Raw genomic sequence first — 19,610 nt, 5'->3', positions numbered from 1 at the left:
AATAGTCCTCGAGTGGCAAGGGAGTCTTAAATGGTGCTCTTTCTGAAGATGGACTGGCATCTGCAGGGCTTTAGTTCATCCACATACACACTCAGGGAAGCATGTGCCCCTGTGTGCACACTTGTTGTGATGCTCTGCAGTCTATAATAATGTGGCTCTGAAGCAATGTACATGCCACAGTGTACTCTAGCACTGAAGTCCACTGAAGGAGCAAACCTCTCACGTTTTTTCCCACAATGCCAGTGTGCTAAATGTTGACTGTAGTCCCGACACCGTGCAGCCCTCAAGGGTGTATTCCACAAAAGAGGGCACAAAGACATGGAGAAAGTAAGGTGTGGGAATGTGGGGAGGCTGCTGCTGTCTTGTTTCTCCCTGTGGAGCTAAGATGGGACAAACTTTATGTGTATAAATAAGCATCATCATCTCAAACCACAGTTTTGGATTTATAGCCTGGGAGCTGATTTTTTTTCTCTGTAAGGAGGGAATTAGGACAAGTGTTTGTGTGTCTGTGTGTCTGTGTGTGTGTGTGTGTGTGAGAGAGAGAGAGAGAGAGAGAGAGAGAGAGAGCGAGCAGATGGAAACATTGTAACTCAAAGCAACTCAGTGTACAGCGGCAGTAGCGTTTTCCTTGGCTTGAATAAGGGAAATCCTCTTCTTTTGGAGGCGACTTCCTGCATGCAAATTCAGCCGATCGGGACAGAATAAGACGTCTACGCGCTCATGTGCGACCCGTGCTGCGCTGCGTGAGGGGGGCAGCTTTTCCTCGACCCCGAGGAGCAAGGCATCATTTTTCCCAGAGCCTTTAAAGGCTCATACAGGTGACAAGCGTGTCCGCTGTTGACGCGCTCACAGTGCGTTTTGTCCAGCGGCAGCGCGCCGCGTGAGACCCGCTGCTCCTGTTCTGACGTGACATTTCGTTGCTGTGCATATGTGGACATGTATGACGCATTAGCGCCTTCAGCTGTTTTCCGAACACTGGTTTCGGGCGCTGGAGTTGTGCGTTTGTCGGACAAGTTTCCGTGCTGATTGCTACGTTCGTCACGTCTGCCTGAGGAAAGTTGCGCGTTTCTCTGCAAAGTCGCACAGAGTCAGGCTCGGTGCAGAAGTTCGCTGGGAATAGTAATGATGAAGGAAAAATAGGTGACAGCGGCGTTGTGGGGGAACCGAGCGACTGATCTTGCTACCAGCATCGGCTCCGTGTGAGGATGAAAACTGCGCGGGACTGCTGCTGCTCACTTATCCTCAGCTACATACTTGCAGTTTTTACAGAAGCCTGCGAGTGAATGTCAGCTCCTGAGACCATAGCTGCGTAAACTTGGCCAGATCTGGTGACATTGTAGCCTCTGTGTGTTTTTGCGTGCGTGTGCGCGTGCTTGAGTGTGCGTGTGTGCGCGCTGAGCCGCCTGGATGGATATGCAGCTCACCCAGGGAATTTGAAAAGCAAAGGGGGGGATTACTACCAGTCCCTCTCCTGTTATACCCTCAAAATGGATGCCGACGACAGGCTGTGGAGACACCCCTGGATTAGCCACTCTTCTGCTCATCTGCTTGACATCTAAACGGCACAAGCGTTCAAAGTTTGGATAATCTTAAAGGCTGAAGGTGTAGGATGCAGTCTGGAGTGAAGACGCTCTCCGCAGGTGGAGGTGCGTCACTCTGCTGCCTGCTGCTCCTCTGGCTCATCTACTCCCATCTGCTCAGAGAGGGTAAGGACGCTTAGAGCTATTTATTACTTTGTCAGCAGCACCATTGTCTCTGAGGGCTTATTATTGGGATGCACCTAAAATCCCTCTATTGTACAATAAAACGGCCCCACAGAGATTTGTAATATGTCTGTGCTCAACTCTAGTCACTTTATGACTAGTGACCTTGTTGTAGCTTATTTTTTGGAATATCTATTATACTATATGGAGCTTATGATACTGAAGAGCCAAGGTGTAGTGGCATAAATGCTAGGACATATTAAAGTTTAATGTCAGTAAATCTGAATAATATTTTGACCTACTTGGTGCCAAACTAACCTCATCATTTCTCTTGATCAGAATAAAAGACAGCTCTTTGCAGCCTCCTGGAATAATAATTAAGTGAATACACATTGAGCCCCCCCCCCTCAAAAAAAGAAAAAAGAAAAAAAAAGGCAGCACAGTTTGCTTGTTTTAATTGCAGGTACAGACAAGAAAAGGCCTGACTTCTGCTTTCAGAGCTCTGTAATTTCACTCAGGTTAAAGCCATATCCATCCTCGCCATGCTTTGGTCTTGAATAATACATCCATGAGTGCAATTACACCTTCACCCTGACAGAGAATAGAAAGCAAAAGAATGTTTCTCTGCACTCCATTGGATGCTGTTCCACGACAAAACATTTTGGATTCGAGTGCCACCAAAGACAAAGGGAGCAGTCTTAAAGCACTGGAACTTGTTGGGAGATGTTGAACACTAAGTTTTGGAGATTAGATCTTTTAATCAAGCATTGGCCAGCAGCATAATTACCACTGTGGAGGAGGGATAGTGCCCACATCAATGTCTTTGGCAGCTTGCCGGGAACAAAAGTAGACACTGATGTGAAAAATGAACTGCCTGTGCGCTGAAATGTGCTCTCTTTGCCTCCAATTTGCAGTGTTTTCTCCCAAAACGCTGCTGTCACCAGCCTCTTATTGTCGCCTCTGAACCATCTCTCAAGCCTCTTCATATTATCAGAGGAGCCACAGCAATCCTCCCCTGCCCCTCAGCCATTTGTTATTGACTCATTTTCATCTGAAAATGATCTCATTAGCGTGTTATTGTACAAAATCGCTCAATCAATCTCTTGTGAACTTTATTACCCCTTTGTATTTCTAGAGTAAATAGATTCTCCTGGGTTTGGCCCGATAGTTAAATCCTCTGGATATGATTTGAGCTTTGACATTCTATTTCTGTTGCTCAGAGATTTCCAGGTCTGGGCTGAATTTTAAGATGAACCATGTAGCGTTTTTAATCCGTACTTGTAATCTTCAAATCCTACTAAAGTGCTCCTTTGAAAGCAGCTGCTTGGGCCAGGTCAGGCCTGTCTGTAAGTAGATTTGACCATCGCTACTGTTTTACTTTTTCGTTATTTTTATTCATTGTAACCACATTAATACAGTCAAAGCAACCTTCACTTTACCGCCTCCACCCCCTCGGGCCCTCAGGTGCCATGTGAGAATCGACAAGTGTGGGTGAACCGTTGGGGAGAAGTGAGAAGCTGTGTCACCTCCACCCTCTCCACAGCACATCTGTCATTGCGGCCAGGACAGGAAATCAAAGTGCAAAAGCCTTGTCCGTGCACACCACTGGGCCAGCACCCGCCTCGATGAATGGCCTGTCAGACACTCTCAACGTTGCCAGTTTATTTAGCGATAAATTTGGAAATGTCTGGATTTTCTCACTGGGCTACACTCCGGTTCAGTGGTGCAGCCAGAGAGCATTGGCAACTCCTCTGTGCTTCGTCAACCACAAACCTTTTGGGTTTGTGTAAAGGGGTGGGGCATTTTTACCCCCAGTTGTAAGTTGGTGGGCAACAGTCAGTTGGATTTCTGCTTTAACTCAGTCTGTGGAATTTGAAACTGTCCTCCTGCGAAATATGACAGAGTAGGTTGTTTGTACCGGCTGCAAAAAAACGACAGCTACGTATTACTGCTTGGCGACAGCTGTATCGAACGTTAGAATGTCATGTAGTATTTGGATTCTCCAATGTTTGTTGGGAGGCAGGTTGGTGTGGTGTTGGTGGTTTCAGACAGGGGACTGGAGTTCGACACCGCTGTGAAACAATTGCTATTTTTGTTGCATCGGTGTTGTGAGGTATGAACATGACAGGACATAAAGGAAGTGCTGATTTTTAAGGCAGACTGCATCTTTTTTCCTATTCCTAACCAAACCACTGTGTTTGCACAGTATAAGATCTGGATTTTTGAGTATTTAGAGTGAACTGGCAGCCATTTTGGCTCCATTGTAAGCAAAAGTAAGCCCCATTTTGTGTTGTGAAGCCAAAAGGGGTGCAATTTCAGTGGACGCCTGGCTCTCTACGTGGTGGTGCATTCTCAACAGATGGTTCATTGGGTCACATGATAGGGTAAGGACTAAGACTCTTTGTGGGCAGGTGCCGAAAAAACATTTCAACCCAAAGTGAGAAACATGATGAAATAGTGGGATCCCATGTGTGCAGCATTTTCAGCAACAGTTTTCCTCACTTGCACTCATTTCTGTGGCACATTTTCCATTTTGTGTCATCACTGAATAAGGTGAGTGTGGGGGAAAAAATGACTCCTTTTAACCTCCTTTGGCTCATTGTTTTTGGTTTTAAAGCTCACAAAGATGGCACAATTACAAAATGTGCAGCATCAGTTTTACTTTGCCTGATTTTTCCAGATAACCTCGAAATGTTAATCACTCCACGTTCAGGAAACCAAATTCATTTAAAATGCAGGGAATGTGACATGCAGCAATGTATCAAGATGGATGATCCATGTTCGTTGAATTAAGCTGCGAAGCTAAACTCTGTGTCATATTAGTGCTTTTTGCAGCATTAATGCTCTTTCACAGCACATGTCACATGTCAAATGTATGTATCACTTTGATTTGTTTGAATAATCCAATCAGTGTCCTGAAGCTGAGAGGCAGACACAACAATCCATCCTGTCATCCTGCTCTGCAGTATAAGCTGTCGATGGGAATGACAGCACACATTTTATGAGATACGTCTACAGGCCGTGTCACAAAATTTTGAAGTGAGTCACTGCGGCTTTACAATCAGTACCAGGCTCCATTGATGACGGACTCTCACAGTCAGTCCGCTCTGTGGCCTGCAACACATCTCTCATGTTTCCTGTCAAAGTGTCGTTCTCAAACCAAGCCGCCTTCACCCTGGTCTATTGTTCTGGATTCTCTCACAGCTAATTTTACCACTTTAAACAAATCAGCTCCTGTGTGGGAGAGAGCAAGTCTTCTCGTGGCAGCAGAATGATGAATGTAAAAAAAAAAATCTTTGGTTATTCTCTTTTAACTCAGAGAGCAAGTCCTATCCATCCAAGCATTAAACTAATCAGAGCGGCAGAGAATTAAAGACTTTTTGAAGTGAAAAAGATGATTTTCTTTCTGGTCTTTTTCAATGCGGCATTAAGCATTCAAAGGGAGGCCCGCTCTGATTATGACCTTGGCTGTAAATTGTAAGCAAATCATCGAGGCCTGCTTCTATAGACGACAGAGCAGTAAAAGTATGAGCATCTTTATGGAACAAAATGAAAAGAATTTTTATTGCTAAATCAATTTGGCACCACACAAGGCTCATATTTCTTAGCTTCCTGAATATGAAGTCTTTCTAGCCGTCAGCTTTGACCTCCCTTGTGGTTGAGTGTAGTGCAGCGCTCAGTGTATTTTTGCATTGTTATTTTCTCTGCGGAAGGCTCTCGGCTTGAAGCTGCTCCATCATTGGTAGAGTGGTGTAAATGTTTTGAGTTATGCTTCTTCGGTCTTCTGTCCTGTTCTATTTTCTGCCTGATGCGATGATCATATTTTCTGAAATGGCTGTGCTTGGTTATTAAAGCTACACTTCACACAATCACGGATTACAGTACTGTGTTTATGGGGACATAATGGTGTTCTAATGCTCACCATTTTCTGTGTGTTTGCGCTCAAGAAGGAGGGCATCCTGGAAGGCTATCTGAGTGGAATTTGAAGTGAGTCACTGTGGCTTTACAGTCCTTTCTGCATGACATTCAGCAGAGCTACTGTTTGGTTTTGAAAGGCATATTGCACATTCACTCTTTGTGCCTCAAGCCTGTATTCATCCACAACCCATTTGTCTGAGTGTACTCTGCATTGTAATATCTCTGCTGCTTGGACTCTACTGCAATATTGCAACAGAAATCTATAACAAACCACCTTCTGCGTGTTGGCGGTACAGCATAGGACATGTTGCAGGCCACACCTGAAATACAGTGTCAGTCCAAGTAGTGGATTTACAACATGTGAGGGCAATACTTTCTATTTCAGAGCCGCCCCCAGCAATGTCACACAATGGCCGCTTCGAATGGTAGGATGTGTTAACAGATCTGCAAAGACCTAAAGGTCCTGCAAAGGGACGATAGCAAACTATCCAGCACACTTCCGCTTCCCATTGAGAGTGGAAACATGGTAACGCATGGTAACGCTGCTGAGACCAGAGGGAGCTGCATCCTAGTGCTGCTACAGTACAAGACGTTTCAATGTGCCTTACCCAGTGTGGGGACTGGTGTGCACAACTGGCACAAGAATTACACTGGGACAAATTGAGCACATTCCTGGCATAGTCGTTGGTGGGGATGCAGTACTTCTCTTTCTCCGCAGATGAAAGTCACGCATGGTGGGGCTTTAAAAATTCCCACATTCCTATTCAGCACATAGTTGAATAGGAAGAGGTATGTAGAACACAACCTCGTGTTGTCATCCGTACGTGAGAGCTGGAACTGCTCGCCACAGCCACAAATAGTGGACTGAGCGCGGGTCAAGCCAGGGCTCGTTTTGCAGCTCGCAGATGAATGAGCTTCATGTGTAAAAGTGTAACATGCCCCTCGTCTCCAGAAGGCACCACGGCTGCGGCCACACTTCCCTTTACCATCACTCCCCGTTCATTTCTGTCAGAATCCGATTAAACTGCAAACTTACGTACTATTACAGGTCCTCCGACTTCAGCTGAGAGTTGTTCACTTGCATAAATATTCATCGCACTGCTGTGGAGTATTCAAACTGCATGTGAAATCAAGTGGTAGTATTTCCTTTAAACCAAGCACATTAATATAAAGCACATGTTTTCGCTCGACCACTCCACTGCCCCTACGCATTTAGCAGTAGAAGATCACAGGGCTGTCAGGAAGCATATAGGATGGGGTCAGTCACACATCTGCCTGTCTCACCTGGCATCCTATTACATTCAACCTACTGCGCTGCAGGCTACAAATGGTGTTTAGGTAATGAGATGCACTTGGCATTGGGTGCCTTGACTGGCATTTGCACAGTCAAATATGATTGCTGTTTGATGTCGTCCTGAGTTGTTAATACAGACGGAGCTGTGAGATCAGAATAGGCATGAGGAAAGATTAGTTGTCAGCATCAGAGCTACAGCCCTAAATCCAGATAAACTGACACAGATTATCTTTTCATGTGCAGGATTGAGTTGATTAGCCTTCTTTTAAGACTATCAGTGTAATGCTGAATAATAGCATTATGTCAGAATTGATCATAAATGTGCTGGGATACTTATTCAGATCATTGACTATTTAATAAACAGAAATTTAATGCTCATTACCTTTGGTCAGTTACTCGTTTGAGTCATTTACCAAGCACAGAATACAAACTGCAAATCAGCTGGACAAAACATACCGCCTGTGCATGAGCAGCTGTAACTTTGGTTTATTAGTATATTCATCATTCGGAACTTGCTCTGTAAGGCTATTTGTTTCACTCAATGCGTGGAGAAGATTCAGTCACAAAAATGTCACGCAAGAGTTAAAATAAAAATTTCACACAGCACGGCTCATGGTCCCACTGTCGGAAACCAGCAGACAAAAACGAGAAAATATTACTACAGCTGTCAAGACTGTTTCACTGTCGAGCTATATTGTGACAGAAAGAAAGACAGAATGGTTTGACGTGAAATTAGGCACCAGAAAATGCCAAGCAGCCCACAACTTATATGGGAGGCAGTCGGGGAGATGTGACAATCATGAAGATAGACAAAAGAATATTATTATTCATTACAGGTGATGTTACACTAGAAGAAATATAATATTCACCTGGACAGTGACTTGCACAAAGACTTGGAGGCAGCTACTGTAGGTTTGAGGTTCAATAGTATTTTATTAAATCTAAATCTAGTTTTGAATCGGCTTATTAAATCAGAATCCTCATGAATTCCTTATTGAATAGTCATCGGTTTTGTGGGGAAAGGAGACCTCTGAATATGTACTGTCCTCTATTTTTTCTCACTCACACACAACACAACACAACACATTTCAACAGTTTTTTGGGAACAAACGCTATCATTTTAGCTTCTTCTAATCACTTTAATAACTCAATTGCTCATTTAAATTCCAATGTCTAATTACCAGACCAGCGTGACATTGACACGATGGTAATTAACTATCAAACATAAACCACGTCCATTCTGCTGTGCTAAAGGGTTGCAGGGCTTTCACCACATATTTTCTCATTGTGCTGTGACATTCATTAACCCTGTCCTCACTCATTTTGATCACTGGGGGTTTGTGCTCCAGCTGCAGAGGCTATAGAAGCTAAAATAAGAACAAAACGATGGAAATAATATTTATGCTCAACTTAATCACTCTGATTTTTTTGATTTTGCAAGCATGATTAGCTAACACAAGTTTATTCTTTTAAACATTTGTAAAAACAGTGTCGTACCCCCCCCCCCCCCCCCCATTGTGGTACATTTTGAAGTTGTTTAACTGAATCTGAAACATTTAATATGGTTTTGCTATCAGGTGCAGGTTTGTGGAGCTTTCATACGTTTATTTGAGTTAAGTGCCAAGACACTGAACCCAAAATTGTGCCTCGTGTTCTAGTTGCTGCAGTGTGTTTCTGGATAGGTGAATGACAAGCTTTGTCCTAAAAACCACTGTGTAAATGCACTCCATTTGAGTAACCCATAATTGGTGATGACAATAATCACTAGTTACAGCCCCAAACATAAGCCTAAATGACAAAAAGACAGAAAAAAAAAAAACTGTAAATCGACTTTGCGCAGTGTGAGATCGCTGGCTGAATTTAAGGTTTGTGGTGCAACTGTATTGGGAGTTTAGTCAGGTTTCATTTTAAATTTTATAAATGTACCCACTCCAAATCAATCCTGGCTGATTGCCTGCACCATTAATATTTATAACATTTCCCACGTTTTCAATTTTCCATATAAGATCAGTTGAATTCAAATCTGATTTGATACATGTAATATGATTGTCATGCTCTCTAAACTAACGCTTTGTTAGCAGCCCTATTTTCATCCTTGAGAATGGCACTTCTATCAAGAAAGGAACATACAATGGAATGAAGATAATCACTCAGACTTATTATTGTATGCCAGTGTCGTGATTAGAGTCTGATTGGCTCTCTCAGGAAAAACGGGATAGATGCAAAGCCAGGACGTTTAAGTCTTGCCAGCACAGAACAGCTCTGCACTATAGCTCTGTCTTTATGTGGAATAATACCAAATACAATACATATTGTCATGAATAATTAACTGCACTAGCTTTACAAGAAGTGGAATCTTTAATAAATATGGTGTGAAACTGTTTGCAAAGGCCCTTTTTGGAATGAAACATTGTAAAACCTCACTTTCCATCTTTAGCAGCCTGCAAGTAATTACAATTTGTAAAGGAAGATTGTTTTAATATGGAAATGGAATCCTGTCATAGTTCATTCTGTGCAGCCTGTCATATAATTTTATGGCAAATTCCCTGAGGAGAAGAAAAGCCTTTCTCGCAGCTCCCAGTCTGAGTTTGGTTGTATGGAAGCAGTGCAGAGCTGAGCTTCATTGATTGCCTTTTAAATCGGATAAAGGTATTTGATCAGAACTAACTACTGATGTATCAGCACTGTCTTAATTAAAGATACAAACACGTAAAACGATAAGAGTGAACCGAGTGTTTTGTACAACTGTCTCAGGAGAATAAGGAGTTGTTGGAATAGAATCAGTTTTTAATCGGAAAGATGATACTTTGTGGTTTTTCCATATTCACTGTGCCAGTAATGTATCTAGAGTTAAATTATCTCATGATGCTCACCAGTTCTCAGTGCTGCGATGACGCACGTTGAATCGGGAACATTGTGAAAGCGAGCGTGGACTCCTGGCAGCCTATTTCAGGCAGAGATATTAAGATATTTGTGTTCCTGTAGTTTGGTGATCTGCAGTGTGTCCGATCAAAGTGCAGATATGTAGAGCAAAGGCTCGTGTCTTTGCTCTAAGGTATGTGTGTGTGTGTGTGTGTATGTGCTACCATTTTACACTTGTACAGTGCTGTGATTTGGTGCTAAGGTCATCAGGCTGCCAGTCAGTGCTGTGCTCTGTACTGGCTTCCTGTAGCTCACTGCATGTAGCTTCTGACGGGATCCAGAGCCTGGACAGCAACATGCCTCCATCCCTCTCTCAGCACGCACCTCGCTGCAGCAGCTGTATGCACATTTCATCCTGCGAAATAAAGACGAGGCTGTGTGTCTCCATGCTGCTGAGTGACAGAAAGCTCCTGTCACACAAATTAAAGCCTCTATATATGATGGAGCACTGGCCGTAGCTAAGGGCACTTTACAAAGCACCCCCACACTCCCACACACTGCGCAACTCCCCGTAGAGTACTTCAACTCAACCCCTCCGCCTTACTATTCTCCTCCTTCAGGCTTATTGCATGAAGCCCATTCATCTGTTCAGTGTTGAAACATGGCACGAAGCGCTGATATCTGATGGCACCTAGATCCTCCAAGCACCCACCAAGCATTGGGAGTCTCGGAAATAGCGGAGGGTATGCTGATTGGTGGTGGTGGTGGTGGTGGTGGTGGTGGGTGGAGGAGAGTGGGCTGCCCAGCTCTATGCTATAATGCCATGAAATGAAATGTGTGCTGTAGATCTTCTTGGAGGTGATTGTGTTCTATGACTCCCAACACTAGTCAAGGTAATAGTTTCATGTAAAAACACAGCAATCCACCAATTTAGCAGCCTAAATCACAAAATGTGGCTGCCTCAGTGAACAGTTATTGAGATGTAGATTTGTCTTATTATCGTGCGCGAGTTGAGTTAAGTATGGTTATTTGACAGGGAAAAGGCTAAAGACTAATATCTGGGTAGCAGCCTCAACAACCTGCAGGGTTACAGTACTGTACAGCGGAGCACATATGTGTTGAAAAAGTACATTTTACCATGATAAGGATCTGTTCTCTAGGGATAATCAATATTTACAGTCAGGGAACCCAGCCATTCATTTTCAAGCTTGTTATGTAAAATTTAACCTGGCAGTTACCTGGATTCCTGGATTCCAGAAATGAGTAGAACAGCACTGTTTGTGGGAATGCAGCTGTTTTATAACTTGACTTGCAGTTTCTCAGTAAGATAAAGTGTTATTTTTTTTTCAAACAAAGTTTGGTTTTGTTTGTTTTATTTTAAAAATTGGTTTTGAGTTTATTTACATAACTTATTTATCACATTTCACTCAAAGTTTTAGCACTTAAAAATTCAAATACTGTATATCACCTATGACTGTGTTGTCTCAGTTTTCATTTTTATGTCACCAGTGATCTCATGTGTCGTAGCTGAGGAACTGGGCTGAATTATTGACCAGACAAATCAGGCAAACAGGTCCTGTCACCTGAAACCAAATTGTCTCGATGTGTCGCTTGATTTGGATTGATCCATCAGTTTGTTTGAGAATACACTTCTATAAAAAAAACAACAGGAACCAATCTGATAAGGGCCCTACAGGAGCGGCAGTTTGGGAGCCACTGTATGCTTATTCACCTTCTGACAGAGCGTTAGATGAGAAGATTAGTAACTTCTTGGAGTATCTGCTGGTTGCTTGGCAACTACTCTGAGCCAAGCCAGAGTCTGGCACATAACTCCCTGTAAAATGCACTGTTTGTGGGAATTAAGCGAGATGCATGTTAATTGCTAAGCTTCAGAGGTGCTGGTAGACCTCTGGAGCTCCCTTAAATATAACTGCGTATTAAATAAAGATGTTTGATATGTTGCCATAAAGTAAAAGATTTGGACTTTTATCTTTCACTTCCATTCAAAATATTTCTTATTAGCAGTTTGATAAATACAGGCAGGTCTAACATTAAATCCTCTACTATACTTTCTATCATGCTTAATTAGTGCATATTCCTAAGTAATATTTTGTATAATATAAAATTACCACATACTAACTGACACACAACCTGGGTTTAGCTGGTACAGTAGGCTGCTGTAGATGACGGACACTTTGGAGCTGAGGTTGGGAGAGCGAGGGAGGGTTAATCCAACAATGGCCAGGCATTTTGGTAAAATGAAGTCGATAAAATAAAGGTCATAAAGGTCCTTCATTGGTCTCAAACATGTCTTGCTCTAAAACTTAGCGGCTTCTCAAACTCACATGTCTCCTGCACCTGCTGAGGTCATTTTATGAGTCATTCGTGTTCATCAACAACCCTTTCAACCTTCACCATTATTACTATAATACAATAATTATTATACTGCATTCTCTCATGCTATAGAGAAGTTAGCATATCACTTAATAAACCTTTGAGGGTGTTGGAACGTGACTGGAAACAGCAGTATAAAGGAGTGATGGTTGGTGAATGCCAGGGATTGACCTTACAGCAACTACAGCACAGACTCTTCTCTAATCTACCATCCCTGAACTGATTTTATTTCAGTATCAGCCTGAATGGCTTTCTCTGGCAGCCTTCCATTCAATAAAAAAGGAAAAACTTTTTCCTAGCAAAGGTGAAAAAGCTTCCCCAACTTGTTCTGAGCTTTGCTGTTCATCCTACAGCAGTACGTTCTCATATTGTGTATTATTAAATGTATGCATTTGCTGAGAAAGAGTTGTTGTAGTTACACATGTTAATATTTTGTAGATCACCAGACTGATTTGTGTTGGGATGCAACACAGACCCTCAAGCAGTCTATTGTGATTAAAGATTTGTCACTATAAAACACAAAGTTATAAATACTTAGTCATTCCTGCAGACACACTGGGACAGTAAATGAAAAAACAATTAAATATGTTCCCTTGAGGCCCTCAAAAATAATTTACCCAAACAAAAATGCTACCTCAACATTAAGTGTTCAAAGGTCAGCTACAAAAAAACTCCTTGTCACATCTCTTATTTGTTTGTCCACGACTGTTATAATGCACCATCGGAGCCATGAATGAGCTATAGCTGTAATTCTGGGCACAAGGCTGATTACTTCACCTTGTTTGAGTGCTGACTGGCTATTACTGCTAGAGATTCACCTGCTACTGTAATAAATGCACAACCACACTCACGGAAACGTAATACATCAAACAAGATTTTATTATGCAATACGTGGTTTTTAGGATAAAGACGTCCATTTGCTGCTGAAACACCGATTGGTGTTTTGGTTCTGCACCAGCTCGTGTGATTCATTTACACATCACATTGTTACAAACCTTACACTCAAAAACTTGGTTAACCACAGGTTCCTGGCTAGGGCGCTTTCGATCAATTAGTGATGCCCTGAGAACTGTGGAGCCATTCTCTGTGCTTGGATAGAGGTGTAAGAATGGCACATACACACACCACGGAGATTTCGCAGCAAAGTAATCATCACTTTAAGGCATTGTCTCCATTTGCCGTTTCAGTAGAGCTTAACTTAACTTGAAAATTGGTCTGTTGTAGGAGCTCAGTGCCCAGCAGCTGCTGCCATGTCAACCCAGTCACACAGTATTTCAGCAATTAACTAGTTCATTAGTCAACTTTCAACATTTTTAAATATAGTTTTGTTGCCCTTTGGACAATGTCAAACTGACATTTTGTCATCAAACACTATGTTAGCGTTTTAACTATATTTCAGGTTTGACATCAACCCATGAAAAAAGTATATTGATACATAGATTTGACAACATACTCTGTAGTCTTTAATATATTTATAAAGTTTTCCAGATATTTTAAATGCGAGCATATTTTTGGACATTAGTACATGTATTATTTGCCTTTGTGTGTGTGTTTTATCCATAATGTATAAGGCTGCTGCTCATAATTACTCCTTACTTGATTGCTGACTACGCCACATATTTAATCCAAATTTGTGCGATCTCATTATCTTCATGGACTCCACTCCCTTCTGAATTTTATATTGTGTTCTTGGCTTTTGATCCGATCAGTTATTTCTTGTCTGTTTATGTCACAATTGTCCAGGTTTAGACTTGCCATCGTCTATTTGCTTGTCTTCATTGTTCTCTCTTGCCATGTGTCACTTGTTTTTTTCTGCTGGTATTTACTCAACAGCTCCATTAACTTCAGGTAATGCTCACGTCCATGTATCAAACTCTCTTCAGAAGATTTGTAAATTCTTTCCCCAAAAATTGAATGGCCATGCATGTCAAAGTTAGCCCTATTTACCTCTCTTGTGTTCACCTGCTAGATCTAAAGCTACTTGCCTGTTACTTGACCATAAAAGCTACTTACTGTATCTGCTACTCAATCTGCTCATGTGATGAAATCTCCAAACTCTTTGTTATTATCTGTGCTGTTATTCTGCTAATGCTGAAGCTACTCACCTGCTACTCACCTGTCCATGCTGTGAATCTGCTAATGCTAAACTCTTCACCTGCTGCTTACCTGTTCACAAAGCCAGTATTTACTGTCTTTACCACTGTATCATTTGTTTACAGTCTACTTCTCCAGACTGTCACCTGTATCGGTGGAAAGACTTAACAGAGACTTAAATTAATGTTTTTGTTTTCTTTAAAATCCCTAAAACCAGTGTGTGTTTGCATATGAGTCCTAAGCTGTCAAACCCTTACAGTTCACTTTTGTACTACTGTACAACACATTGCATGTATTGTTGGTCGGTGCCGTCTAAATAACATAACATTTAAAAAATAAAAAATACTAGAAACAACAACAGTCTCTTTTTGCTAAAGTCTTTATTTGCAAATAGTAAATCTTAGTCAGGCATTAATTTGTAGTTATGGTAGAGCAATGTCCTTTAAAATCTTCCTGGAGGAATCTTTGTTTTTCGTATAATCACTATATTAGGAAGTTTATCAGAGGAGCAACCAGCCATACTGCATTAATACTGTAGTCTTCTGTTTATAAAGCACTGAAATACAACTTCCATTTTTCTGTTTGAGACTATACACGAGAGTAATAAACTGTTCATTGGTACACAGACCTACAAAAGGCTCTGTGTCCAGGCTCCCTGTTGTTTATACCTTGCAAACACCAGTTGCTCCACTGTAATGTGTTCATTATGTCTCATTATGCTAATGGGATGTACTTTGTTCCTTGCTGCTGTGGCAGGCCAGTTGGCGGTGGGAACCTGCGAGATAGTGATGCTCAACAGAGACAGCAGCGTTCCCAGACGGACCATTGCCAGGCAGACGGCTCGCTGCGCCTGCCGAAGAGGCCAGATTGCTGGGACCACCAGGGCGAGGCCAGCCTGTGTAGACGGTGAGTTCAATGGCTTTTCTAGCCCACTGGAGGGCAATTTTCCAATGGGGGGTGGGTTTAACAGACTTGAGTTGGAATGAGTCAAAATAAAAGGCGCAAAAAAAGCAAGTGGAAAAACATGTCGTAGAAAAGTAAATTCTTTCCCTTTACCTCACTTTGCAAGTGAAGTAGATTGGTATGAGACCCAAGCAGATGCACTAAAAACTTCCTATGAGGACTGGGTGCGAGGCAGCTCCAGACAGATACAGTCCCAGGCAAGAATAGTTATCCGTAGGGATAAAACAAATTTGTAGGCCAACCCAGAAGTTAGCATCCCCCTTTTTTCCTGCCTAGTTCCCACAGGCATATTGATTAATGCAAAAAATAAACTCTGTGAGAAACAGAAGTTCATAATAGTAAACATTTTGTTCAGCAAGAATCCTTTAATAGATAAACACAATTTTTATGTTTTTTCAAAGGTTAAATACAATTGCCATAACTGAGGGGGCGGCTGTAACTCAGTTGTCGTAGTCATCCATGGACCACAGGGTCAGTGGTTCAATCCCCGGTCCCGGCTACATGTCAAAGTGTTTCTGGGCAAGAGATCGAACCCCTAACAAACCCCTTCCCATCCCCAGCTCTGCGGTGCTGGTAGAAATTGGAGATAGTTGCATCAGGTAGAGCATCCGGTGTAAAAACTGTGCCAAATACACATGCTGTGGTGACCCTGAACTCACGGGATAAACCGAAAATACAAAAAAAACAAAAAAACAATTGCCGTAACTAAATAGCTATTGTTACAAAGTGCCCCACCGTTGCATGATTTAACCGTAAACACCATTTAGCTTCAAAATTTGTATTTAATTAAGCATGATAACGTCTTTTACAGAAGCCTTCTGTGATCGCAGGTAATACACTCGACGAGGCTGCAAAGACGGATTAATGAGTAGATTAGTCTCTGTGGACGACACTGCTAAAATCTTTTTAGTTTGTGTTAACTACATACCTAATTTTAGGCATTTAACCAAAATCCCCTTTAAAAAAAAATGGTTTCCTTAACTATAGCTCACGTGGAAGCAGGTGACAGTCGAGTGCCTCCAGCAAGCTGATTTTTTAACTGTCCTGTAAACAGGAACCCCTGGTTTCTATAAATAGGGCAGGGAATTAGGGAAAGCCAAGACCAAGGTTATGAATATTTAAGATCATAAGTAAACAGAGGAGAGAAATGAAAAGAAGGAATTACTTTTTAATTTTTAGCAAAAAGGACCATATACTAAATATAGAGTAATAAAAGAGATATGTACATCTTTATTAAAAACGGATTAATACATGTAGGATAAGAACATAGACATAGACTAAAAGACACTGAAGTACAGAAAAAATAAGGCCACAGTAGAAAGCGTACGTACATGTGATCACATGAGCCAATTGCACCAAATGACAGCAAGCAGCACAGAGACTAAGGAGAGCAACGTGTGATCGGGGTTAGAGACAGAAAATAGTGCTGACAGAGCTGAGTCCTAACTAAATAGCTCTGCAAATGAACCAAATGCGTCGAGATTTCTAGTGTGCACTGGTGCCGAGTTCCCCTGTGTGCAGCTTTACCAAAGAGCAGCTGACTAGTAGTAAAGCCTTACATTGTGACAGGACTACCAAAAATTAGGGACTTAACAACATTACAGCATAATACAGTTGTGACAGTGAGATAAACAGTGGTAATGGTAAACAATGCATGTGGAACGGTGCTTCAACAGATGCCATAGAGCTTTTTCTGGCAGACATTTTGACATAACAGGAACATCGTGAAAAATCATGCCAGGAAAAGCACAGGTGTAACTATTAACATTAATGATGTCTCTGTGCCATTACGTGTCCTATTCCAGTCAGCCAGCATGCACTATACCAAAGCCCTACATCTGGAACACCTGAATGTAATGTAGTCGTTATTAATTACCTGTGCTTTTTGTGCTGTGACATGTCAAGATGTCACACATTGTGTTGATCATAAAGGGTCTTTTGTAACAGGATCTCTTTTTTCTTTTTTTGTATCTGCTGTTGCAGCATGGTTGGGACATCTGTAAGCGTTATTATATCATGAAACTAATGATTTTTGTAATATGTTTGCATCACAACCAACATTTAGTGCCCACCGAAGAGCAGTTTGTTCCACAGACGAGTGCAGCATCAGCAGTGCGGAGGTGGCGGGGTTAAAAAAGACTAGATGTGCAACAAAGCAATGTAACACACCGTCTGAAATGATGGTGACATCAAAAGGGTGCACTGTGGTGCATGAGTACAACCAAACAAATTACACTGCTGCAGTCATAAACAGCAGAATCACTGGCAAGTCGAGAAAACAATCTCCCCATAAGGTCCATTTATTAGGTCCTCTGAAGCTGCTTTGACTATATTATGTATAATGCAGTTTCACCAGAAGTCCTTCTCAGAACAAAACAAAAAGGAAAAAATGGTGAAAATCTGCTATTCTAAGCTTCAGCAACAGCAACAGAGTGTAACCAAGTGCAGGCAAAAAAGTCCAATAGAACATAATGTATTGTCGTCCTCGTCTCTCGATTAAAAGCATCTGCTGTTGTAATTGGGTTGTTTAACTAGCCAATCAATAATCACTTTGTGTGTCTGGTTTTGATGCCTTTTAGACTGTTTGACTCTTAACTATGTGAGTAGTAGTCTGCAGTAGGGCTCCTCCAAGTCAGTCTGTGACATCAACAAATTAGTAATCACTTTGTGCCTTTCTCGTGGTCTTCCGTGTGGATCATGTTGAATTTTCTTCCTCCCCTCCAGAGGTTTGAATTTACTCTAGCTGAATAAAGGATCCTTTATGTGCAGTTTTTATTCACTTCGGAGATAAGATATTATGCCTTAGAGCCTTCTCTGTGTTATTGGACAGTATCTAGAGGAGGGTGATAAGACAGATGAGAGGGGGCATAGCATCTGCAATGCTGATTGGATCACTCACAGTATCGCAGTCATCACATGCATCAGAAGGACCATTAGTTCCATCACGCAGTGACTCATGTTGACCTTAATCTAATAGTCCTAATACGAGGCCGCTGTCCCACAGCCTGTGTCACGGTCCTCACTCTGGTTTTAACCATCTCTCCCTCTCTGCAGACGCCTCTGCGTAACACTCAACAGATGCTAATTAACTTACAGAGAACTATGATTACAGCAGCAGGAAATTGATTATTACTGGCTTCCCACCGCACCACACCCTACACTACATTAATAGCCAGTGCATTAAGGATGAAACCTGTTGCTCACAGGCTCATTTAAAGGCTTTGTGCTGACAGCCGAGACAGTATCCATCATCTTGTGGCTTTAAAGTGGAATTTCTGCATATTGCATGAGAGTGCAATGGGTCCATTGCAGCCACTGTTTGAATATCCTCTCTGACCTTTAGTTCAGCGTATATTCTGTTATGTTCGCTTTTGATGTAAATTCCCATAAATGCCTGTTTGACCTTCTAAGTAGATAAACCAGTTTACGGACTTATAAACATGTTTATTCATTTGTATCTATCATTGAGGATTTGTGCCACAGGAGTTATTTATTTATTTTTTTTATCAGTGAGTTGGTTATTAAGGCAGCAGAGGCTCACTGTCTTTTGGATCAATTTAATATTTATAATATAATAATATATTTATAATATAATAAACTATTTTGCAGCATTAGCAAGAGTTTATCACTGCAAATGCATATTTGAGATATATGGTGATGAAATTGTCCATTTAATGAAAGATGAAACATTGCTGACTAATTATGGTTAGTAAACAAAAGCTATGAAATTTGCGTGTTCACACAAACTTTAGTCGAATCAATATTCCTCACTTTCAGTCATCTTTGAATTTAGAAACTCACAGAGGCATTTGAAAGTTACTAAATAATTATGACCTAAAGTGTGATCCGGTTGATCATGCACTTCCTGAAACCAAATAAAGGGGACCCAATTAAACAAATGAGACACTTACCATTTTTTACTGTGAAAAAGTATCCAGTCTTGAATTTTTGTGCTACAAATGTAAAAGTAAGATTATCTCTTTATTTAAAGGGGGAAATATATCAGCTAGTTTTAGTCATGATAATTAGATGTGAGTCTGGTAGGTGGTGTGTTGTCTAAGGAAGAGATCTGGGTCCTCACCAATAAAGTCTGATCTTGACCTGATCTGGGCGATTTAACGCCGTCTGTACATAATCTTTCTGGGAGTGGTCGCTTTACATGATGAAACCAAGAACAAAGTCACAAGGAGCCGCACAGTAATAATATCAGTGTTCATGGGCTCACCATCAGCAGAATATTGAACCACAATGGTGAGAATGGCAGAGTTACAAGGAGCATGCCATCACTCTCCAAAAAGAACATTGCCAGGCTGCAGTGTTGAAGGCCATGTGAAATAGCCAGAAGGATATTGGAACAATAGTTTGTGGGCAGATGAGATGAA

General features: G+C 41.6%; 1 protein-coding gene across 2 annotated transcripts in view; it reads left to right on the top strand.

Moving 5' to 3' along the window:
• The first annotated feature begins 408 nt into the window (after window positions 1–408).
• Window positions 409–19,610, top strand: part of tafa5l (TAFA chemokine like family member 5, like) — a 44,758-nt gene continuing 25,556 nt past the window's right edge. Inside the window, exons 1-2 of one of the 2 annotated variants that reach the window (XM_067527968.1) lie at window positions 409–1,706; window positions 15,022–15,171. In XM_067527968.1, the coding sequence (XP_067384069.1) occupies window positions 1,610–1,706; window positions 15,022–15,171 (247 nt within the window). In that variant the 5' untranslated portion in view covers window positions 409–1,609. The remainder of the gene's footprint in view (window positions 1,707–15,021; window positions 15,172–19,610) is intronic. The other variant, XM_067527969.1, reaches the window with a different exon arrangement.

The sequence above is a fragment of the Channa argus genome, chromosome 13, assembly GCF_033026475.1.
Source record: "Channa argus isolate prfri chromosome 13, Channa argus male v1.0, whole genome shotgun sequence".
Classification (NCBI taxonomy): domain Eukaryota; kingdom Metazoa; phylum Chordata; class Actinopteri; order Anabantiformes; family Channidae; genus Channa; species Channa argus.
Note: the sequence above shows the minus strand (reverse complement) of the source record. Positions and strands in the feature narration are given on the sequence as shown.